The sequence below is a fragment of the Euprymna scolopes genome, chromosome 6 (genome assembly GCF_053919585.1).
Source record: "Euprymna scolopes isolate OS-2025 chromosome 6, ASM5391958v1, whole genome shotgun sequence".
In the NCBI taxonomy this organism is placed as follows: Eukaryota; Metazoa; Mollusca; class Cephalopoda; order Sepiida; family Sepiolidae; genus Euprymna; species Euprymna scolopes.
Window position 1 is genome coordinate 26,389,065 of NC_136487.1, and position 26,360 is coordinate 26,415,424.

At 31.5% G+C, this 26,360-nt stretch overlaps 1 protein-coding gene across 8 annotated transcripts in view; it reads left to right on the forward strand.

Annotated features, from left to right (window-relative positions):
- Window positions 1-26,360, forward strand: part of LOC145277578 (uncharacterized) — a 240,795-nt gene that overhangs the window by 149,172 nt on the left and 65,263 nt on the right. For 3 of the 8 annotated variants that reach the window (XM_080129073.1, XM_080129074.1, XM_080129071.1), the window contains one exon: window positions 14,764-16,405. The exons of the other annotated variants lie outside the window; for them this stretch is intronic. In XM_080129073.1, the coding sequence (XP_079985199.1) occupies window positions 14,764-15,108 (345 nt within the window). In that variant the 3' untranslated portion in view covers window positions 15,109-16,405. Of the gene's footprint in view, window positions 1-14,763; window positions 16,406-26,360 lie in introns of those variants that run through there. 8 annotated transcript variants of the gene reach the window in all.

Sequence of the window (26,360 nt, forward strand, 5' to 3'; positions counted from 1 at the left end):
GAAGACTTTCAGCCTTAACCCCATCCCAACCCCTTTCTCTACATTTTTCGTTCTCTTTAACAGAAAAGAAAACTTAATATTTCTATTTTATTTTTCTGGACTTTTTTTTTTTTAATCACTAATCCAATTTTAACTTTTAATAAACAAAAATCTTATGTAAATTTATCTAATACCCTTAAACAAAAATATGAATAATCTAGTCTAATCAATATACATGGGTTATCTAATATCTAATTATGTTTATATATATATAAAGGGTGTTTCAAAATGGTTGTCGCCATTCTAAATGGTCATATCTCAGAAACTTCTTGATGCATCTTAATGAAACTAAGTACACTTTATGTTGAAGGTCATAAGTTTTATTGGTTAAATTTAAAAAGAAAAGTACGAATATTTGTTAATTCTCTGACAGACTTTCATAAATGTTCAATATGATAACCACCTATAACTCTGTACATGTCAAGTCGGTATTTGAGCTCGTGCCAAACTTGCTCTAATATGCAAAATGCCTTTTCTTTTGAAGTGAACAGCATTTCTTAACTTGAATAGATAGAAATGCCCAACGTTATGCACAAAAACTTGAAACATTTTTACACAAGTTGTGAAAATTTCAGGTTATTCCAACGAAAATTGTTAAAATTATTCATCTACGAAATGGGGTCAAACATTTTGGAACACCCTGTGTGTGCGTGTGTTTTTGTGTGTGTGTGTATATATATATATATATATATATATATATATATATATATATATAACAGAATTTAAAATACAGTGACCTCAAATGATTTTATATATGAACCGCTACATAAACATAATTAGCAATATCTACTGATTATAAAACATTTTGAGTAATTAAAAATTTCAAGGTAGTTCTAAAATAGTCATCTTTTAAAAACCAAAGCACTTAGTCTTCAAAATATTACCATTTTGTTTGGAAACTTCTATCTTACACATACACTAATAATAATCTACATGATATATTTGAAGAGTTTTGGGCAAATAAATAGATAAAATAAATTTTACGTTAGTAAATGTTCTTTTCAAACTTTTTTTTTTTTTTTTTTAACCACTGAGGAATTTTATCCTGAAATTGAAAATTAGAAAAGGCATCAATCTCGCATTTTGTTGGGGTACAAAGTAAACTGGCAAATTCCTTATTTTTTTTATTAAAAATAATTCAACATAAGTATCGAACATATAATCCTAATTTATTTTAATTCCAAACTCCAGTTTCCTTTTCAAAATAATCATAAGTAAGTTAAATGCACTTTCATACGAGCTCTTCTGGCAAATTTCTGTCTGGAACGATTATTCTGCAATACACTTAGCTCCTTTATGATGGCAATCTTGCTGATGTCGTGCCTTTGAAACATGATCTTTGTTCAACTCGAGATCAGCTTGATCTGGAAGTTGTTCTAGTATGTTGATGTTCATTCTCCGGTGTTCAAAGCTGAACATTTGTATGAACAGACTTTCATGTGAGGTAAAAAGCTAAAATTAGTTTGTTTTCCCAAGATTTAATTTTAGATGATAGCATAAACTGTTTATCACTATCACCCATAGCTCACATAGCACACCCAGATTGTGTGTTACATAATTTATCAAGGTGTCTCCAAAAGATATCTGCACACTTTGAATAGTGATAAAGTTGGTGTTTGGTAAAATTGATTTTAATTTACAAACCTCACATTGAATTGTCGTCTCCTGTTCTAAAAATGACATCCATTTTGGTTGATGCAAAGCAATGAAATTACATAAAATAATTCTGATATTTATATGTAGTCATTCAATAACTATCTTTAATTTGGTGAGTGTTTCAGATTTGTCTTTTAGATATTCCTTTAAAAAATGCTGAGGTGTGTTAGGTCTGAATGCAGGGAGTATTCAATAAAACTACTTTCAATTCACTTGGAAAGATCTCTTCAATTGAGTTTTCATGCTTCCAACATTTTATAATGAATTTCCTTTCTTCAAAGTTAAAACTAGGATGTAAATTATTTTATAAAAAATAATCTTGACAGGTCTAACAAGACAGTTTTTTAATTATTGTACTATTATCCAATTATTCCAAATGTGTATACATCTGTTTGAGACCCATAACCATATATTTATCAAATTCTCATAAATATTTCCTCTGATAGATCCCAACAATGTATTTGTATGTTTGTAACAAGTTCTATTTTTAACTTGATTATTAAACAATTGTGATTTTGTTTAAAAGTAATTAAATTTTAAATATGACAGATGAAAAATGTTATTTCAAACTTAAATGACAAACCAATAATTTCTTTATATATCCATGCTTACCCCCCGAATCCTTTACCATGTATTTCAGATTTGGTGTCAAAAATTTATTGAGTTTTAACATCTCTAAAACTTAACTAGCTATCAATGTCTTTTTTTTTCTTTTTTTTTGTTTCAAATTTTATTTAATTTTTTTTATTTGTTGCACCCTTTTAATCTTTCTTTTGATTCTACCCCCCATTTTCCAACCTTATCTTATGTTATTTATAATCTAACCGTCCTAACATGTCAACACCTGGCTGGTAGTGCATTTTTCCCCTGTTTTATAGCAAATGATTTTGATGGATACACCTATTTTGAACAAACATATATATAAAATATCCCTTGACTGCAACAGAAGTTAACTTTTCAACGAAAGAGTTGAAGTCTTCTGCAGGTGCTAAAATCCGCTTTCTTTCTGTCGTCGCGTTATATTTTCTTTTGCATGTTTTTATTGGTCTGGTAAGTTCTGTTTTTATTTTTAACAACAGTTGTGTATTTTTTAAAACTTTCTGCATCGCATGTTTTTGCTTTCAGCTATTATTTCTGAGATTGATATTTCTCAGATTATACTTTTTTTTTTTTTCTTTTTGTTGAGAAAGATCCAAATCAAATATTTGGCTGTTTTTTATTTATTTATTTTTTTATTCAAATGTTTCATTCATGGTATTTGGAGGGGAGAACTGTCCAGAGAGCATGCATATATATATATTAATATGAATATTTTGATTACAAATAACATTAATTCAATTAGCAATCAATACTTCCAGTTTCATGAAGGCATTGGAAATCCCACCTTTTTGAGACAATTGAGTGGAATTTCTAATGCTTCTATAAAGTACTAGTATCGATGGTTGATTGAATAATTGTGTAGTATATTATAGTTTTTATCAGTTTGGTCATGAATTCTTAAAGTTTGTGTGTAATAAGGAACTATAAATTTACATCTGCTTTTTTCTGTCCAATCAATGATGAATATATATACCCTTGGATTCCACCCTGAAAATTAAATATCATAGAATGTAAAAAAAAATATATATGGTTTTATGAACTTGACACAAAACAGCTTAGGGTTCCTTATTCAATCCTAGGCAACACCAGATTTTTCTGTAAATATATCAATCTATTAGATGTAACTACCTGCCATTGTTCAGGAATAATTACTTTCATTTTATTCCACGTTTTCTTTTCTTTTAAACTATTGTTTTAGAAAAATATTTTAATGATTTAAAATATTAAGTTAGGTATCATTTAGTTTATTAATTGAACCAGATTGTTATAAAATTATAACTAAATTTTCTTAATTTAACCTAGTTTTAATTTCTATTTAAAAAAAAAATTATCTAATGTAAATGGCTTTGAAACATGCAATATTTTAAAGTGGAAAGATTGGCTAAGATTTTTAAAGCAGTTTTAAATGATTTTCTATTTGACAGCGTAGATACTTTCAAATTTGGAAAGAACATGAAGTAATTCATATTTTTTTTTAGCAAAAGATTAAAATGTCTGACTTGTTTATAAATGAATAATAAATGCATTATGGTGGATTTAAATTTGTTAAATTCCATTGTATTTTGCACTGTTGCAATTTAAATCAACAAGTAATCATTAAATGGTAAATAAAAATAATTTCATGTGTAATTATGAAATTTACACTATCACAAGAAATACATGTGCAGTTACATCATAATTTAAATAAACCAAATTTTTCAATTGAATAAACGTTCAGTATGTTCAAATAGTTTTTGTGGGTCATTTCCATCAACATTTTACTTGTTACATGATGCAATTACAGGTGTCGCTATTTTGTCATTTTTTTTTTTTTTTGTACTAAACTATGTCACCATAAAATGCTCTATATTTGATGTTTAAGTGCATGAAATGTGGAAAATAAGATTTATAAAGCACCAAGTATGAAAAAAAAAAATAGGGAACATTTTGTGCTGCTGTACAGTTATTTAAGAAGTTCATTATGATAAGGATTCAATTTGGAAAAAAATTGGCCTTTTTAATTCTAACTTTGCATAATTAAATTCCATGGCCATTACTTTACCTCCATAAATTATACACCAAATATTAGCATAATATTTTATGCTTCTGCAATACGTTATATATATCTCATAGATAAGCTTTCCATGTCTAAATCTCTATACTACTAAAACTGAGAATGTTTCTTATTTTGCTTGTCACTGTGCACACTTTATATGTACATGAATGTTTTAAAAAATGAAAGGAAGAGTGAATGACAAAAGGTGAATGAAATAAAGAAATTGATGTAAATCATGTATACATGTTAATACCGTAATACCTTTTAATGTACATGCGTGTATCAAGGTTTCCAGATTCTTGATTATTCAATCAAGAGATCCTATTTATTAAAGGGGAGGATAAAAGGTAATAACATACTACAAACATTAAATTATTTGTATATAGATGTGCTAATTTAATGTTTGTAGTATGTTATCACTTTCTATCCTCCTTTTTAATAAATAGAATCTCCTGAAGACTCAATATAAAATAAAATTTTTAAATGATGCCGCTTCTAGGCCAAATATGAAACTAAAATATACCTTTTTTTTGATCTTCTGGCTAGGACCCAAGAGTAGTACTATCTAAAGATGGTATATCATGGGGTTTCCATTCATGCAGAGTGTCCATACACTCGAAATATGTCACAGATTCTTATAAGAATATTGGAGATAAACCATAATAACCAGATATATTCTGACACTACATTAACCAGATTACTTAGATAAATACTTTTATAGTTTTAACAAAAGGGCTACAATATCGCAGGGTCTTCATTCATGCTGAATATCGACAGAATATCCAGCAGCAATAAATTACATAACAGATGCCTCCATGAAATTTCCACATGTCCTGCTAGTTAAAATAGAGCAAAGAAAGGGAAGAGGGAGAGTGTGGATTCTAATATGGCCTCACAATGTATTCTGAAATCCTTTAAAACAAAATGTGGTAAAATGTAGGTGTTAACATTTCCATTAATACTATATATAAGAAATATTTAAAAATAGTTAACCAATTTCTTCAAATATAATAAATATACCATAAACTAATGAAGAAAATCAACTTGTGTAATCTATAATTTTACATGTACTATCTGTTCAGAAACCTAAATATATTGACAATTGTGTACAATGTACCAATGTTGACTCGGTGGATCATCTAGTCTGACACTAAAATCGTTTGATGCTTTAAAATGTGAAAAAATCAAAACATTTATTTGAAAAATTATGTTATAAAAAGTGGATATCATATTTAAAAATATCCAAGATTGTATTATTAACGTACAGATATCTACTTTTTTACATGAAAGTCTACTTTTCATAGCTAAAGATTGTTTTAAAAGATGCCATTTTTCATGACATTGTGGTCATAGAGAAATGCTTGATTAGCATATTTACTTGTATAGATGTTAGGATATATGGGTTATATTTGAAATGTAAAATTTAAAAAAAATGTGAAGGTCAGAGATGTAGATATATATTTGTTTTCCTTGGCATTAGAAAATCAATATATTGGCAAGTTTACTTTGAACTTTAAGAGCTTCTGATTTTATTTTTATTTTAGCATTATCCAGCTTTATTAAAACTTATATCAATGTATTCTTACTAATTATTTGTTAAGAGGATTTTATTGCAAATTATCAATAATTATTATAAATATAAATTATATGTATTACTGCATAGCTATCAGTTGCTCACTGTTTCCAATAGTATTGTGAATGGGGACCATTCTAGGCTTGTGGAGGGGGGGGCATAAATTATTGTCTTTTTAATCCAAATTTCCATAAGATTTTCGCATGTCTGTCACCATTCAAAATAATCATAACTGCTGTTATGAACATTTCAGTTTAATGAACCTTTCTCTGCTACATGAGCATAGCAGATGGTTAGAAGCAATTTTTTTCGTTTTAGATATTTGGAAATTACAAAAGTCATGTTAGAAATTAAAAGATGATGCAAATACTAAGTCTTGATTAAGTAAATTAAAAATAGTCACTTGACCATAGACTGTCAAGAGGTGTTCACATGAGTATTAAGTGAATTATGATCGAAAAGTATGATGCAGCCGATATTGAGTTGTAGTTACTATTCTGAAAAGGTATCTGTTGTCATATCCCAGTCAAGGTAAAAACGATATTTAAGAGTGCGATATATTTCACATTTGAGAGCTAAGTGTATGTGACTAGACACGTCATCCCGGGGGGGGGGGGACTGTGAGGGTAGGGGTGAATGCTATTCCTAATTTTATGAAACAAATAAAATTTACCAATTTTTTTTCTCCAATGAATAACTTTTATGTATTTTGTTTTAACTTTGATTTTTAATTTAAGTTAGAAATTAAATAACTTATATTTTCTGAACTAACATTGGGTTTAATTCTTTTATCTTTTTACACATTCCGACACTTTAATCTAATTATCTTTTATTATTCAACTTAGTTGTGACTAACAATTCTTTTGATTAGCATGCTTATCCTATTAAATTCTAATTTTGAGAGTATCTTTTCTCCTTTCTTCATTCTATATTTGAGACACTGTCAGTTCAACAAATCGTTTTTACTTAATATTTCTTCATTTTTTTCAAAATAAACCTGATCAAACAATGGTAATCAATTTCCATTATCACAAGCACCCATAAATTATATTTGTGTGTGACAGACTAGATGCCAACTAAAAAGTTTCTACCTTAATCTTATTCTTTCACATAACGGATCTGTCCCATGGGAACAATATGGGCTACAGGCAATCGTCAGAATAACTTAATTTTGCTTTGGTGGCTTTTCTCAGAGTTGGTTATGTCAACGCGTATTAATCAACCTTACCTTCCAACAGTAGTGAACAGTGAAAATAACCTAATCGTCATAATTTCCTCTAGTTTTTAATAAAATTTTGCTTGATAATTTTGTAGTTCAGCAATTTTTCAGTTATGTGTTTTATTTTCTCCACAAATTTTAAATATCATTATCTCAAATCACAGCCTTATCACTTAGTAACATTGTCTCATAAATCCATGTCACAAATTTGTCATTCACATAAGAACGTAAAGATGGTAGACACATTTGTTGTAATCTGAAATTTCTTAGCTTTTGTCGGAATGTTATGCTTAGCCGGTTCACACATTCAAATCAATTTTAAACTGACAAGTTTTTCATACCTCATTCAAAGAATGAGATCATTTACACATTTTTTGTATTTTTCTTTTCTTTTTCAAATGAAAATGTATTTAATTTTAATCGTTCAACCAAAGCTAAACTTTTAATCATTATGGCCACTGTCACAGAAAGTGGACAAAGCCAACTTGGCTAACGTGTATAAACTTGTTGATGTTTAGGTTGATTACATCTCAATTGTGTCATAGTCATTAGTTTGAATGCTTATGACGTGTACATTGTTTCTGTTTTCATGCATGTGCCACAACGGATGAGTTTTGAACTCTAGTCTCTAGTATAACTACAAATTGAATCGCTGCTGAAACTTTCTAAATTGTCTTTCTCTCTCGCTCTTTCAGTTTCCTTCGCTTTTTTTATGAAGATGAGCACACCTGAACTCAATAGAACGAGTATTCTTTCATGGTCCTAATAGAAATGTTAAGAATTCTATGCACCAGACAAATAATATTGATATGGAGCTTATAAGATGAAGGCAACTTATTGATCTTCTAGCATTATTGATAAGTGTCTAAACTGAGTCTCCTTTTTTTTTTTTTTTTTTTTTTTTTTTTAACAGTATGTGCTGACACACACACACCTGTATTATGTTTCCCCATACATGCTAGACATATGAAACTGAAACTAAAGAGATGATTATTGGATTGGGGTGTTGCATCAATGAATTTTGACCAGTGCATTCTGTTGTTCCTTCTCTTTTTTTCTCTTTTCATTCTGTTACTACTCCACCCTTTTTTCTCTTTTCATTCTGTTACTGCTCCACCCTTTTTTCTCTTTTCATTCTGTTACTGCTCCACCCTTTTTTCTCTTTTCATTCTGTTACTGCTCCACCCTTTTTTCTCTTTTCATTCTGTTACTGCTCCACCCTTTTTTCTCTTTTCATTCTGTTACTACTCCACCCTTTTTTCTCTTTTCATTCTGTTACTGCTCCACCCTTTTTTCTCTTTTCATTCTGTTACTGCTCCACCCTTTTTTCTCTTTTCATTCTGTTACTGCTCCACCCTTTTTTCTCTTTTCATTCTGTTACTGCTCCACCCTTTTTTCTCTTTTCATTCTGTTACTGCTCCACCCTTTTTTCTCTTTTCATTCTGTTACTGCTCCACCCTTTTTTCTCTTTTCATTCTGTTACTGCTCCACCCTTTTTTCTCTTTTCATTCTGTTACTGCTCCACCCTTTTTTCTCTTTTCATTCTGTTACTGCTCCACCCTTTTTTCTCTTTTCATTCTGTTACTGCTCCACCCTTTTTTCTCTATATAACTCTGAAAACCATAGGGAGGCATGTTTTCATGAATTTCCTCAGTATTTTCACATTTCTCTTCACATATTTTTAAGTCATTTTACATTGTGTGTGACTTTTATGATCACTTTCTTCACACACACACACACACATATATATATATATATATATATATATATATATATATATGTATATATAATCAAGAATGTGAGAACTCTGCTTTTTAGCAGACTCTTTTATAAATAAAAAAAAGGTGGAAATCTAATTTTTCTTAATTCATGCAAGGTTTTTTTTTTTGTAACCAGACTGATCTTTACCAAATCGCTAGAGCTTTAGATCCTATTTTGTTGTCCTGTGGAGGAGGAATTGGAAGCTGCCAGCTGCTATTGGGAAATGAGTTGGGAGTCATGATCTCTAATTAGGGAAATTTACCTTGATTTCAGCTACTATTTACCATTGGCAACTTATATCTCTGTTGCTTTTGTTTTTGGCGAAAGTGACATTGAATATTCAGCTATCTTAGTATGATGCATTACCTAATTGCTAAAAGGAGTTATTTCCCTCACACTGCTTTGTCGCCCCCTCCTCCCCTATATTTTAAATGTGTGTGTGTGTATGTATGTATATATATATATATATATATATATATATATATATATATATTGCATTTTGTGTGCAGAAAGTTGTTAGATAAGTCATTGGTACCGTCTGTTTCAAGCTCGATAATTAGGACTGTTTAAGATATCCATATCAAGCTCTCCTTAGCCAATACTCATGAGGATTGGCTGAAGAGAGCTTGATATGGATATCTTAAACGGTCCTAATTATCGGCTTGAAACAAACTGTACCAATGACTTATCTAACAATTTTCTGTACACAAAATATTAATATGCTCTTACATTTCGGATTTTCCTTTTAATTGAGCACTCCGCTGGATTTCTTTTTCCAAAAGACTAATATATATATATATATATATATATATATATATATATATTATTTTTAAAATATAATTATCCACTGACACATGTTTCATCATCTACGACTCATCAGAGTGGCTGATATCGAAAATAATTATCCAGACAAATATTTCATCATTTTATAACTTCTTAGCATGATTGACTTCAGCAAGATTCAAAACCTTGACCGCAGAGGTTACAGTCGAAAGACACAGATTTGAACAAATCTGATGGATGGATTTAATGCTTGTATTTGTGAGGAGCGTTCAAGCTTGTACTATATAAAAGGACATTTTTTTGTTTTGTTTTTGTTTTTTTAAGGACAGCAAACTTTAAATTAAAATAAATCATAGAAAAATATTTTCATTATACAAATATGTAGTTTATTTCAAAGATTAATTTTTGGCATTTATAATTTAAATAAAATGTTAGGCGTATGGCCTCCTAGCTTGTATGTATATGGAGCAATATAAAGGTCCTATTTTCACAAATTCGTCCCATTAAATTAGGGTGTATTTCGGTAATAATGTATTGAATATTGTCTTCCAAGTGGTCTATTGTATCTGCTTTATCAGTGTAGACATGGGACTTTACAAAGAAAAAAATCTAATGGTGTGAAATCACACAAACAAGTTAGCCAGTTGACAGGTCCATTTCATGAAATTTTTTGTTCATCAAATGTAAATAAAATTGCAAATGCTGCTTGGGTGCCGGTCTCTTCATGAATTTTCAAATCAAACTAAACTCGATAACCGATAGTTGCTAAATCTGCAATTAAAGAAAATATTTGTCAGTTTAAAGTTTGCTGCCTCTAAATAAAAAAAAAAAATCCTACATATTTATTTCTACAAAATTAATTTTGTTTATATAGTATTATATAATTTATCCATAACACATGGTGCTAACTGGAAAAAAAATTTCAAACATTCTTAATTTTGGGAGAAATAGTGTCAATGTTTTTTCTTTTGATAATAGTGCATAAAATTTCTTTCGGTGGACAAAGCTTTTCAAGTATTGTCGACTTAAACAAATCTATCATACAAATGTTTTTCAACATCGTATTGGGCATATATTTTCATTGTGTATGGAAAAGGGAGGGAATATCAAGGCATATGTTATGATAACTAGTAAAACAAATTACTTTCTTCGGGTCTGCAAAACATTTGAAATGAATAAAAGATGATTGATAAGAGAAAGAAGAGATGAAGAGGAAAAAATATTAGGGGAGGGTCAAACATTTATATATAACAAGAAAAGTATTTGTATTTGAATTTAATTATATAAATTAGAAAACTAAATGATGTATGTTTGTTTTTCTCCAAAGTAAATTATTTATCTTAAAGAATAAACAAAATTTTAAAAAAAAAGAAGTCTTTCTTAGGATCTGACATTTTTGTAAATAATTTTTTCCATTGGAGGTATAAAATCTCTTGTGGATAATAGTCCACAGAGGTGTTAGTCACAGTTGGTTTAAATGTCTCTTGTGCTACATGTGGTTGTGTGTTATGGGTTAATAAGAAAAGTATTTGCACTTGGAAAAGATGGTTTTGATTTAAATTTTTATTTTAGAGAAAAACTAAAACTCATCGTTATTTGGCTTTCTAATTTTTATAATTCAAATATGAAACCATGTTTTCAAAGTACATTACTTTTCTTATTAACCCATAACAGACATCCACATGTAACACCAGAGACATTTAAACCAACTGTAACTCAAACCTTCGGACTACTATCAAGGAGAATTTTTATATCCCCAACAGGAAATATGATTTACAGGAAAAAATGTTAGAACCCAAGGAAGACTTTTTTTATAAACTGAAGACTTGTTTATTTTTTAGGATAAATAATTTATTTTGGAAAAAAAAACACACACATAGTTATTTGGCTTTCTAATTTCTATAATACAATTCATTTACATAACTGTCTTAATCTTTTAATCTATTGGTAGATTAGTTTCTGTGAAAGTCTTTTATATTTCATTGTCAATTATCTTCTCATCATTTGAATTTTGATGGAAAAAAATTTTTTTTTTTCACTTATCTAAAGAGGAGATATAATGAACCGAAATGTCATGTGAATTTACTGAAGTCTTTCTCACTTTGGGAGATTTTCAAGTGACACACATATTTAGGCATTTTTTTTTTCATCATTGAAGGAAGCATATATGAAAATTTTTAGAATAAATTCTATTTTGTGCTTGCTCTATGAAATACAGATATCACATCTTGGTTTTATGGTATTGCACGCACACACACACACACACACACACACACACACACACACACAAAACTTTTTAATCTTTGTCTGCCTGCCTGCCTTTTTCCCTGCCTACCAGCCAGTAACAAAAAAGAAAAGTTGCATGTTCTTTCTTACAAGTGAAGAGAATGCTCCCCACCTCCTTCAATCACTCCAAACTTTTTTCACCCACTTCCAACCCCTATAACAATTGTATTCATAAATTTACTTTTTCTTTCTTTTTAATTCCTCATTTTTTAGGCATAGTTACTTTATCAAATTATTAAAGAAAAGCAATTGCTGAGTGCATATCCTTTCGTCCACGCATGTATATTAATATGCTCATGCAACTCTCACTGTATTGCCTGCAAGTTGAGACTGTACAAAGCATGCGGCCATTTTCACATGTTTGTTCTACTTCCATCAACTGCAAATCCTTTTACTGACTTATGGATTTTATTACAAAATCTTTCTTTTTTCCCTGTAAACTTTGTTCTTTTTATCTATATTAATAAGTGGTGTTTCTCTTGCTTCTGGATGAAATAAATATTTTTAATTTTTAAATTATGTTTGAAAAAAAATATAATGTTAATGAAGGAATGGCGGTGCTTAATTATATTAAAAAGGGTATAATATATTTTGTATCTAGAATACTATACAATTATGTCAATTAGTCATATATATATATATATATATATATATATATATAGTAAGTTATAAAATATATATGGCGATTAAGCTACACTGAATATTCCGCGTTTCATCCACTCTAGGACTCTTCAGGCTTAGTCCTAGAGTGGATGAAACGTGGAATATTCAGTATAGCTTAATCGCCATATATATTTTATAACTTACTAACTAGCTCTACCTACGTATTGAGCACTTTTGAAGTAAATACTTTTAAAGTTTACGCATAAATTTATACTTTCGTATATTAATTTTATGTGAGTAAATAAAGTAGTTATATATAACCAGTTTCTGGTACAAACAAGAAATTAAACATGCTAGTTTGAATATCATTTCTTCTGTTGAAGAGGTGATGTGATGCTCAACAAACCTGCAAATTTGATGTCTCGAATGCCCTGAAAACCACTGGTATACGTGGCTGATCAAAGTACAATTTATTCTGCATATTTAGCAGTGAAAAAAAAAACATTCCAAAATTAAAGGGGTGATCAGCCAACTGACAGAACCTCTAAAGAGATGAATATAAAAACAAACACATCATACACTAAATCCCAAGCCTTACATATAGATCATGCCACTAATATAAAAAAAGTCCATATGATTTTTATAAAACTCAATCAAATTATATTGCATGAGCTAAGTGTTCAAAGCAAGTGCTGTGTTTGTTCACAATCTATCAAAAACCATGCATTATTTTTAAAAATAGATGAAAAAGTTGGTTGTTTTTTCGATGGCTTGCATGATATGTGTATTTTTATACTACTACTAAGCTCTACTTATTGAGTGCTGTTAAAGTAAATAGTGAAATAGATATAAACACATTTTGCAATGTAAATTTATAATATAAAATAGTTATGTATTTGAAGTGAACTCCAAATTCCATTCTTCTTATAAGATTGCATGCTTAACAGTGGGCATCATAGGTTTTCGAGGTCTTTATTGCCGAGGAGTAACCATGAGGATAAGTGTATATAAAATGCCACTCATAGTGTATGTCTCCACTAAGTCCAGTTCCTAGCCTGCTGATATGGCTAAGATATAAGCTTAGCAGAACCACGACTCTTCGTATGCTGTAAAAAGATTTGAGGTGGATGTAGTTTGGTTGAAGCATTGTATAGTATGTAGTTAAATGAAATGTGTAGAAGGCAGTACAATGCAGAGGTAACGGAAAGACACAAGCTGAAGCAGGTGAAAAAGTTTTATTAATACAACTTACAAATACACATAAATGAGTTCCTGTCATCTGGAAAGATAACTCATTTAAGAGAGTGAGAAACTTTCACTGCTTTGCAGCAATACCCATAAAGGAAAGGTTTCTGGAGTTGATCCTGAGAAAGTTCATTTGGGGTCCCAAATGTTGTATGCAGCAACATTTTAGGCAACTTCTGTGACAACACTGGAATCATTTGTATCGGTACCTTTCCAGTGACATGGTTGTGGTGGGGATCTACTGCAGGAATAACAGCTTACCTTTCAGAATTATTCAGACTTTGCACTGAATGTAACTCCATAATCATTCGAGACTGAAACATGCCAATATATTTAACATGTTTTGTTTACAATATTATTGTGTAGTTTATATTTGTGCCAGAAGACAATGGTTTACTTCATTTTTGAATTTTTTTTTCAATAATAGAATGGTAATGTGGGGTACAGGGCTGGGAGATGGAGCAAACACAGGTTCATGTACATTTCTGGGTCTGCACTTATACTAATGACTCAAAATTGAATGTGAAACCGACTAATTCCAGTTATCCAATTGCCATAAGTGGGAGAATTTTGTTCTCAATCATGTGGCAAAACTCATTAGCACATGCACATCTAATTCAAGCATAAAGTAGTATTTTATATAAGATTCATTTTAGTTGAGGTAATGGATCATATAGACATCACCAACATCCTATTCCTGACAATTGTCATATTTATTAATATTAAACATATAATATTTTCCTGTATCTACACATTCACTTTTCTATAGTTGGCAAAAATCTTTATTTTCATATTGTGAAAGAAAACGGAACACTTATTACTATAGCTGTATTATTATTCTCTTTTTATCTCCCTTTCTCTTTTATTCTCTCTCTCTCTCTCTCTCTCTCTCTCTCAATGTTTGTTTACTAAGACGGCTAGTTCCAGCGTTCTATAGTTAAACTCCTTTTTGGCCTTTTCCAGCAAAAACACAAGTCCTCGTCGTCGTCGTTGGTTGATGGACCGGATACGAACTCCAATTCCGTCCAAGACACTGGAACGGCAGACAAGAAGCAGAAATCCAACAAAAAAAGTGCATTCCTGCCATCCAGCGGTGATGCCACAGACAACATGGATGATGCCTACGAATTACCCCCTCCTCCTCCTCCTCCGCCAACAATGCCCAAACCTCACCGGTCACCCCGGATTGAACCGGCTAATCCACTGCACTATGCTGAACTTGAACTTGCTGTACATAAATCTGCTAAGCGTCGTTCGAAGTACGCACCAAAGTCGAATACTGAATATGCTGACATAGCTCTTAGTTAAAAAAGGGTCATTCTCTCACTTCTTGCATATGAAAATAACCCTCTCTTTGTCTCCTGATTCCCCCCAGACCCAGGTAATCATGCAGGCAGACCCACCTTTTCAAACTGGTACTTATATTATACCAACCCTACTCTGACATGAATAAGAAAAAAAACATGGGGGAAAAAAAGACTGTTCCCTAAATAACTGCTGCTGTTTATTTTATTTTATTTTTTTGTTGTTTTTTTTATTTAAGGAAATCTGGAAATCTTTTATCTGAAAAATATATGTATATTTTTATATCTAAATGCATGACTGCTGTAGAAATTGAGTGGCTGCTGGTGTGTGAATGTGTAATTGTCTGACAAAAGAATATCAAGGGAGGGGGTGATTGAACATTTGCTGTTAAACATTTTATGATGAACTTGTCTGCTTTCCGGAGAAAACATTTTAAATTTCATAGGCAATTATTTTTGTACTTTAATTTTTTTTTTTTTTTTTTTCCTATTTAATTTTCTCAATATTTTTCTTTTTTTTTTTAAATCATGTCTTCATTGAGGTGGATGGAATTATTTCTTAAAAGATCTGATTATTTAATGAATGTTTATTCTTTAGTCAGATATAGAAATGAAATGGTGTTTATAATTGTTAGTTTGGAAAAAAAAATCAAGTTTTTGAATGGATTTTATCTTCATTTTGATTCCATTTTTTTTTTTTTTTTTTTTTTTTTTCAATGAAATTCTAACAATTCTTGTGTGTGTGTGTGTGTATATATGGCAAAAAAATAAAATTTGTGTTAAAAATGGACTGCAAGTTATTCCAGCTTTGAATGAATAAGAAAAAAGAAATCTAAGCTACACATAATTTAGTGCTACAAGAGAAATAACCAGAGTGCTCAATTATTTGTGCAAGTTGACATTATGCAGTAGTATCATTGATATCTTTGGTTTCACAGAAATGCTGGATACTCTGCCCGCAGGGCTAAACGTAACAAATATAACAGTCTTTACCCAATGCTATGAGATTCTCCTGTGTTACACTGTCAAAACATTGACTAAACAATCTGCACAATTTGATCCTGTGGACTGAGTTTCTATGAAACCAAAGGTACTAATAGAAGATGAAGCTAATGTATATTGTCAATTGAAATAAAATTTATATACGAGCGCAGGTGAGCAATCTGTCCATGTTGGAAGACCTTGATAAGTTTGTACTAAGTTGTAATAAAGAAATTTACACTTTCATTAAAAAAAAAAAAATGCAGAATTTGAATATGTACTAAAATAAAAGGAAAAAAATGTTAAAATGGAATTCTAAATGTGACTTTTGTCAATGATTTTATGATTACTTTTTGTAAAGAAGCCTTTGAATATTTGGTTTCAGCATGAGATGAGCAGATCTTCTAGATTATTATTCTTGATTTGTGGTCATAAAGACATGATTTTGCTTTCTTTTGAGAATGTAGATTTGCAGCAAAACATTTTCTGTGCATCATATTTCAAACGGATCTATTTTAGCAATTAATCTGTTATCTCTACTTTTTCTGTTATCTTTAATTTTTACTTCCTCAAACTGAAAGATTTTTTTTATAAAGGATTGTAAACAATAATTAAAGTATGTTCATGAATTTCTTTTTGCTAACGAGTCACAATTTATCCAAGCTAAAAGCCATTCAAGGGTAAGAGTTACTGCGAGAGATAAATTGTCAGTTTAATGATAAAGAATAGAAGAGGATTGAAAATAATTGAATGAACAAAGTTTGATTACTTATGGGAATAGGTAATGACAAATATTTGTTAGCATTGGATTTGAAGATAACTGTAATTTGCAGTGAAGCAGTTCAATTGTAACATGTTTCACAGATGGGAAGGCTTGTGTCTATTAACTGTAAACATAAAAATTGCTGAATGATTTTGTTTAAATTTGAATATTTCTGTTTATCATGAAAAGCTCGATTATAAAATTTGATCAAATTGGCAAAGAAAAAAAAAACAATTAGCCAACCACAAGTATTTGGGGAAAGTAAAGTTGATGATAACCAACTTAAATAACTCTAACCTAAACAAAAACATAGTGTTTACTTTGCCAAAACTGTTTCTTTCCATTCATATAATAAAAAAAATGTTAAATCTACACACCTTTCCCAACTCTAAAACCTAAAATATTTTATAGATATTTTTTTATATTTAGATACCAGGAGGTGTTCTGCATTAGGGTTATATATATATATGGTTTCACCTTAATTTTCCGGCTCATATACTTATACACATACCATAACCTTTCCTTTTCCTGATCCCCAAAAATAATGATTTCTCCTTTCTCACATTACACAAAATCTCATTGGCTGACAACTAAATATTCGTTCATTTAGGAATGATTGAATGAATCCTTATTCAAAATAGAATGCTCCAGAGATCAACACAAACATTGCTTCCCTGATTAGATTGGGCAATCATTACAGATTTAAGACCCTAATTACAAACTCATAACATCAAAGCATGTTCATAATCCAATACTGCTTCCATTTACACATTAAATATACTGTACATGTTAGCTTTTCATACACAGCTATGATAGCATGAGACATATTTTGTGAAACAAAACTGCACCCAACTTCACTCACAAAATGGCATGTCGATTCCGAAAGCCATTCTTGGAGGTGTCTATTTCGAACGCCGTTCTTAAAAAGAGGTTGGGGGTTGGCCAACAGCAACAGCCATACTTGAAATTTTTTTACGTGGGGTGGAGTGCATGCTACCACCGGGCAAAAGGTTCTGCTAGTCTTAAATATTATGAGATTAATTAACTGAAAATGAATAGAATGCAAACTTTCTTTTAAAATGATGAAAAAATATTTCAAACTAAAAATAATATATTTTATGAAATTTATTCCTGGTATTAATCTCTTTTGAAATCCAAAATAACACGGTGCCTCTATTAGGGACTTCTCTCTGTTAATGAAATTGTGATCACCTCCTGTGTTTCTCACCTTTTACATGTACATTCTTTTAAATTTATTATTGATCAGATATTTATTGAAACGAAAAATACGATAGTGTAAAGTACTAAAAATACTTTTTAAAACTTGTATTTAGAAAAATAATTGAATTATGAAATTTAATCCATAATGCATTTCTATTTACATAAATGTCAGCTTCTTTTTCATTTTTTTTTTCTTTTTCATTTTTTTTTTTTTTTTAGTTGAAAAAAGAAAAATGAATTACTTTGATCATTCAAAATTTGAAAGATTTGTTTTTTTTTATTAAGGTGTTACCACTTGAAGACCACTTAAGGATAAAAATTAAAATCGATGGTGACACAGCACTGATGATTGGTAATGATGGTGATTTGACAGAATTTATTTAAGAGTACAGTTCAACAAGAATTTATACACGTTAGCTTTGAAAATCACTGTAGTTAGCTGGGAAGAAGCCTTGCAGTAATGTTCCACAGACGGATAGTTCTAGGAAAGAAACTTTTCTCATGGAAATTTCATTGTTTTATGTAGTGAGGAGGAAAGATTAATCATTGACAGTGATTGTAGCTAGACAAGTTTTTGTGATTTTTATTAGCAGGGAGGAATCATAAATTGAAGCTCAGTCGAGCACCTGCCATGAAAATAATGATAGAGTAAAGAAAGTCTAGTAACATGAGATAAGAGGTATTGGGGAGGAGAAAAAGATGTTGACCACTAAATCTTAGAATCTACTTTGTACTCTGTCAAGGTAGGAAAGAATGCTCTGAGCTTCCTCAAGACAAGAGCCATTCATTTTAATTGGAAATCCGTGTTTGTGGTGAACAGATAAGCTTGGTGTTGGATCCATTAAAAGTAACCAGCCACCTTTTTCCCCATTGTACCACATGCTCAATGTCGGAAGAGATCAGAAATCCAAAAGATCTTGGTCATTGCTGCTCTTGAAAGTGTTGACATCAAATGTTGGCGAATGATCTCAGAATGTGATTTGAAAGATCATTTATGAAGATTGGAAAAAGGATTAGACCCAGAATGGATCCTTGAGGCACATCAACATTGATTCCGAGCTTCAGATTTCTGTTCATCAATGATTACTTTTATGAACCTATCATAGAGAAAGGATTTGAAAGTTGGGAGAACAATTTAAGATATTCCATAACTAACAATCTTGTGAAGTAGACTTATATGCCAAACCCTATCAAAGGCCTTTGATGTGTCAAGAGCTATTGCTCTGAAAACAAAGCCAAAGTCAGTACATTCACTAATCCTATATGATATTAGTCAGCATCTTTGCTATTGATCTCACAGGATGAAAATCATATTTCTTGTCATTGATGAGACTGGTTTGATTGACCATCTAAATTTATCACTGGTTCAATTACTCACAGGAGACTAATTTAGTAACCATTTACTTGTTCAGGAAGACATTTTAAGCCTTAAAAAGAGAATGCATTATTTAACGCTGAATCTGTTTGGCAGTTCATATTATTAATTTGTGACTGCATTACCGATTATCACATCATGAAGAAAAATATGATTTCCTCATATGGAAATGTCACTGGTTTGTATTTATTCAATCACATTGTCTCATCCTACTCCATTTCAATCTCTTAACTAGATAGACTGAATAGTGTCTTCATCATGACAAACTAGAATTGATTGCCTGCATGTGTGCTGTTGTGGACCAAACGAGCCACATCGGAGTGTGCACTTGCCATTTTTTTTTTTTTTTTTTTTTTTTTTTTTGTCTATGAAAGTTAAAAACAAAGATTTAACATTTAAAACTGCTTAATCTTTCTTTTCACCCTACCTCAACTATGTTTCATATTCTAACCATATCTAATTAGAGGAATCTCTTTAAACATGTATCGCTGGTGGGTGGGGGGAGTATAATGAAATCAGCAAGCAGTTCAAATTCTGTCTGATTATGATCCCCCTCCCAACAACCACCACCTCTTAACTGTATTTCTTGCTATCTACTCATTCTCACTATCAAGCACCCATAACTTTTCCCCCTAACCAAAAATCAAAGACACTTGTATTCAACTATGCAGACTGTGTTGGTTTTATACATGTATTATAGTGGTGGATGCATCCATCAATGTACAGATTACAAGCCTACCTATTTCCTTTCTTTTCCTGTATAGGATCTGCAAAGAGGTAATAAGAAGTGGGTGAAATTCTATTCCTGGAATGAATGCTTTGGAGAGTAACTTTGAATAAGGCTGCCAAAATGCCCAATTCTTTTAACAAGTACAAATGACTAACAGCACCAGAGTCAAAATGTAATGCTCCCCCCACCCACACACACCAACTGAAATCTACCTGCTATCATATGTACTAACTGTATCTGCCCCCCCTCTCCCAAGTCTTTTACTTTCAGTTTTGTTTTGCTTTCTTTTAAAGTTTTTTTTTTCTTTTTACTCTTTAATCTTTTATATATATATATATATATATATATATATATATATATATGAAGGCAAAATGTGTGTGATCATTTTATGTATGTCTCGCAAAGGCTTTTTCGCCGCGATTATCAGGGGGGTTACTATCGCTTAGAAAAGTGTTTATATACCCCCTAGATAATAATATCTAGGATTTGGGAACGCACATCGCGTCTAGATTTATTTACGTCGATTTTTACAAAAGTCTTGCTATTTCAGCCCCTCTTGTGTTCGTTCAGCTTTTTTGTATAAAACCGAAACTAATTTAAAAGCTGAGACACAGTTCCCAACAATCACACCGGGGGAACGTCCGAAAGCAATCGGCTTTGATCAATGTGGAGTTTTTCCTTATATCAGACAATTGCTATTCAATTTGGACAATCCCCTTTTTCAGAGGAGCTGGTTCCTCCCCCCCCCCAACATCTGAGGAAAACAACCAGCTAAAGTTGGATAAACAAACCCAAAAGCTGCCCCCCCCCCAGACTAAAAGTTAAATCTGCTACTTCTATTTGACCTCATTAATGAGGTCAAGTAGAAGTAGCCGAGTTAACTTTTATTGCGGGCACTTGTCAATTATTTTTTTTAATGGTTAAATAAATTCAAACATGTTTCAGGTCCTGGATATGACCTTAAACTATATCCAGTGGTGAGGCCCCAGCTTGTGGGCTTTGGAGAGTGTGGAGCCACCCTTTAGTTGCCATTGCTCCCAGGTCCACTCTGACCAAGAGTGGTAGTACCTGTTAGGGACCCAACTATGGGTTGAATAGAAACCAACTTGAAAACAACAAATATACGCTATTAAAAAATTTTTCTTCAAAACCTTTGGATTTGGTGTTAAATAACCTGAAAAGGGTTGATATGCAGTAAAACAAAAACAACCAACCAATCAAACGTGTTTCAATTACTCTTTCTTGCTGGCCGAGTGGGTAACGTGTCCGGTTTTTTGTACACTTTATTTTCCACCTTCGCCTCAAGACTTCGTGTTCGATCCTAACTACTTACCAAAACTGTTTTTTTAAGTCCCCTCCAACACAAACACCCGGGCAACAATCTTTTTTAAAGAAGTTTTAACATTGTTTTTTTTTATATATATATATAATATTTAAACAGTTCACTTATTCTTTAGTTTTGATCCCCCCCCCTCCCGTTCAACACTCACACCTCTAAACACCCGGGGCAACGCCGGTACCCCTGCTAGTATATGAATAAATAAACAGCCACCAATGCTAAATCAGTCCACAACTGCTTTGGGGAATGCAAAGAGGGGTGGAGGTTGCTACCTGGTGCCAGCCTATGTACAAGTGAAGGAGAGAAAATTGAATATTAATGAAGTTAAAAATAGAATTTCTTTTTAAGTTTGTTTTATTTACACTATGACTCCCCCCCCCCCCAATAACTATTTAACTTATCATATTCACTTAGTCTTACATGCTGGCATGTGTTGGACAGCTTTTAAAAATGGACTTAGAAACTGTTAAGTTTTGAGACATTATGTTTAACAAAGATGGCGGCGTAGTTCAGATCAGTAATTGACAGTAACCAAGATGGCAGCCAAGAATCAAATGCGGTTCGTGGCATAGTTAATGGCGAACTGATTGAATCCAAAATTCGACAATTTTTATAGTAATTTTGAAAGGTTTTCTTTGGTTGTTTAGCACAGCCAGTGATTATAAAAATGATTGGCGAATCCATTTGTCTCCTACTCCCATTAGGAGTCAAAAACATTTTACACGCAGCCTTTTTTGATGTAATGGAAAACTCCTTTCGGATTCAATTTTGGTTTGACTTGAGAAAAGGAAATAAAAATAAACAAATGAAAATAAACCAATAAAATAAATTTTTTTTTTTTTTTCTGGTTTTGGAGGAATTTGTCTTTATTCTACTTGGTCAAAAAGAATTATTAATATATTGGTATAATGTGTGCAAAAAGAAGCCATTATATATATATATATATATATATATATATGTCAAGCAAACTACAATCTACTTATATATATATATATATATATATATATATATAAAATTAAACTTTTTAAATATATATAAACATACAAATAGAATACTTTTCAAATACATATAAACATATGCACAAAAATTCACAAATATACTTTTTTTTGCTTTTTAACAAATGTATGCCAAAAAAAAGATACAAAAAAAGAATTATTTGACAAATAGGAAATTTACAAAGAAAAGGTTTTAACAAGTGACTTTTTTTAAAACAAAACTGGAAACATTATGTTAGGTATTAGGTGGTTAATTTGGTTAGTAAGGTAGAAATGGTCGCAGTTTAATGTCGTGCCCGGGACAATTTTTTTTTTTTTTTTTTTTTTTTTTTTTTTTTTTTTTTTTTTATTTCTCTGGAGAGGTCTTTATTTATCTCCTCCTCTCAAGTTCATTTAATAGTAAATTGAAAAAAAAAAGCAATTCAATATGTAATTCTGGAAACTTAAAACAAAAAACTGCACACAGTTATATCAAATATATTGACATGATCGCCAAACTTTTGATAAGAGGATTGAACCCCCCCCCCCAGCCTTTTTTTTTCACACACTAGCCTTTACTTCAAGATGAAGTTTAGTTTCCTTTCTCAATTTCTCCATGCTTTTTTCACAGGTTTTATTCTAACATTCAGTGTGTTTAGTCATTGCATATTCATTAAACTGGGCCGACCTATTTGTTTTTAATCTCATTTCAATTGAGTGAATGAAGATAGATTTACCTTTGTGTTTGAGTAGCTTCACAATGAATTGCCCATCTCTACCCATCGTAGTTGGCAAAAGTTTCTTTCAGGTGACCACTGTGTTTCTTTCTTAGAGGGCATATTGTTTATCTTTCTGCAAATATCATTATCGATTCATTTTATGTGCAGGTTCGGGTGCATCCTCCATGCTGGTTGGCCTTCATCCAGGCAGCATACTAACTGCAAGTATGGCTCTACACTTCAAAAAAAAAACAAAAAAAAACTATATCATGAGGATGAACTGCAGAGAGCTTCCACACTATACAATCTCTCTGAAGCTGTTCTTTCCAAAGCCAAATTAGATTGATCTCTCCCCTGCTTACAAAGGATTTCTAGATTTTTAGTTATCTTCATGGCCTTATTCAAATGTTCTATGTGTCTATACTACTGCACTTCTTGTACACTCTGTACTTGCAACCATAGCAGAATTACAGACAAAAAACCGGAATCTGCCAGATTTCAAAAAAAGTTGAGAAAAAGTAATCAGTCTTCTCTCCTACACCACTGATCATGATTTTGGTCTTTGGTCTTTGCTGCATTCAGCCTAAGTCCTTTCTTTTCTGTAGCTTCCTGCTATACTGGAAGCTTCCAAATGATTCCGCAATGATAAACATCTGCCCATAGGACACCAGTGTGAAATTTCTGTAACAGAGCCCTAATCATCATGATTAAATTAATGGGTGTGATCGATTCATTGAATTACCATCACAATTTTTCTTGCGATAGCATCATATCTGATGATGCCAAATTAGCCTAGGAGGCCGAAAATGATCAAAACAAAGTCCAAATTAGCTATTATTATCTGTATGTTCTACCTGATGCTTGGTCTTCATTTAATTAGAAAAGTTGAATAAGAATAAATACGATACTTACATTCATATATTAGGTTGGTGCAAAAATGTCGTTTTTGACGTATATATTGTATATGTATAAAAAACATTTTTGCACCAACCTAATAATTTTGAATATTTTTGATTTTGAACATCTGGGAATTTACTATTTTTTATTTTTTATTTCCAGTCATTTGGGGTGAAAAAAAAAAAATTCAAACTACCTCTAATCATTTCCCCTGCCCTTCAAATTTATGATGCATTCCCAGCGCTCTCCGGCCAAAAACAGATGCGAAACAACTTGTAGAAAAATAAATGTTTTTATTTCTTTTCCAAAATGCTGCGACAACTAAAATCAATTGTTTGCGTGTAGCAACGAGAAACTTAGCGTCGATGTGGAACAGAGAGGCGGCGGTTGATGGTGGTCGGTGGACAATCGAGCGGTGTCCCAACAACCGGGCGCGCGTCTGTTTTCCCTCCTTCTGCCTCTAACAAGCTATCCGTATATATTGTTTATATCAGTCTCAAGTTCCCTGATGCACTTGTGATGTCAACAGCTTTAACCTGTGACCCCCATCAACATGTACATCCGGCCTCTGCTACCGTTGACAATCCAACACATGTAGATGTTTCCGCACGATGCACTGTGCGACATTTATAGTGTTCCTAAGCTTTATAAGAAATTCTTCTAATTTGTTTTTTGTTTTTTTTTTTCTTTTTTTATATTTTGTTACTGAATTTAGAGAGTCAAGAAGCAGATTTAGCTTAATAAAAACCTATTCAACCTGGTTTGACTAGCTTAAATCATTGTTTGGGGTTACCTTATATGTGAAATAGCTAAAATCCTTTTCCCAGCACAAATTTTTTTTAACCTTTTCTGGCAAATTCTTGAAAAAAATCTTGCTGAAGGTTGTCATTTAAAAATTTTGATGTTTTGAAAGATATAACACACTGTGCAATGAGGCTTGTCTGCTTTTTTAGTAAATATTAAATGATGGAAAAAATATCACAGAGCCTTGAAAAAGCCCACTTGATTTTCCAGTCAGCATATAACAAATATATGGCATAAATTATTACTCATGATTAGTCAATCAAGTATTTGTCTTGCCTTGAATAGAAACTGGTTGAACAAAAACACCTTTTCAAAACACTAATTCTTTCTGATTAGCTAAGATAAATCCTCTATAATATAAATCTCACCTGTCTGTTTAAATGTATATATGTATGCCTGCCTAAAACTTTCGACAGAGACGACGGATTTTCATGAAATCAGTGTCCTTTTGCAGCTCGATTCTTTGGACGGCGAATAACGAAAAATTGGCCAAAAACATTAATTCTTTCACCCTCAACTGGGCACTTTTCTACAGGGAGGGGTCGATTTTTTTTTTCAGATATTTTCGAAAGTCATTGCCTCTTTTCTATTGTCTAGCCTTAATTTAAACCTACGTCACTTCCGGTTTGGCAATGGGTGCAACAGCAAAGACGTCATTTTTTTTTTTTTTTCTCCCCACATTCTTTTCCTCCTTTGCAGTACAGGTTTGAGCCTGCCTGCCTACTACCACTTTTCTTCTATTTTTTTTTTTTTTTTTTTTTTTTTTTGCTCAATACACACCTCCAAACACCCGGGCAATGCCGGGCACCCAGGCTAGTCTTTTATAAAATGATTGAATCTTCATTATTCGGTCAGAAAATACTTGAAAAGGAGATACTGCATAAGACTTTGATTTTATTCTAACATGTCAAGTCTTGTGAATTTATTTTATACTTTTATTATTGTTAACAATGTCTAGAACCATACTGGTGGTGGGGGTGGCATGATTATTCTAATATCTTCACAAATTATGAACTTATGCTATTTTAAAATCCTAGATCAGATCAACTGTGGTTATATAAACACTAATACTGGTTAGGAAGATATAAGCCCACAACCCTCTTCCATGAAGGTGAGGGGAATTAACATCTTATGTTCAATTAATCATTTATGATGAATCCTTATGATCAGTGTTGTGTTGCAGAAAAAGGGTTGATATAGAATTGACAAATGGAAGAGGAGGAGGAAGTGTCCTTAGCCACTGATTGTTGTTTTTTTAGCAAATCAATCATATTGTGATATCTATTTAAATAAATCTAAAGTTTGGGTGTGGATTTTAAAAAGAAAAACGTATAAATGACATTTTATCTAAATTCTGATAAAGACATCGTTTCAGCCATTTTATGCGTAGTTGGAGAACCAGTCAGGTAACATGATTAAATTGTAACAGTTGGGTTGCAAGCATTACCATGGT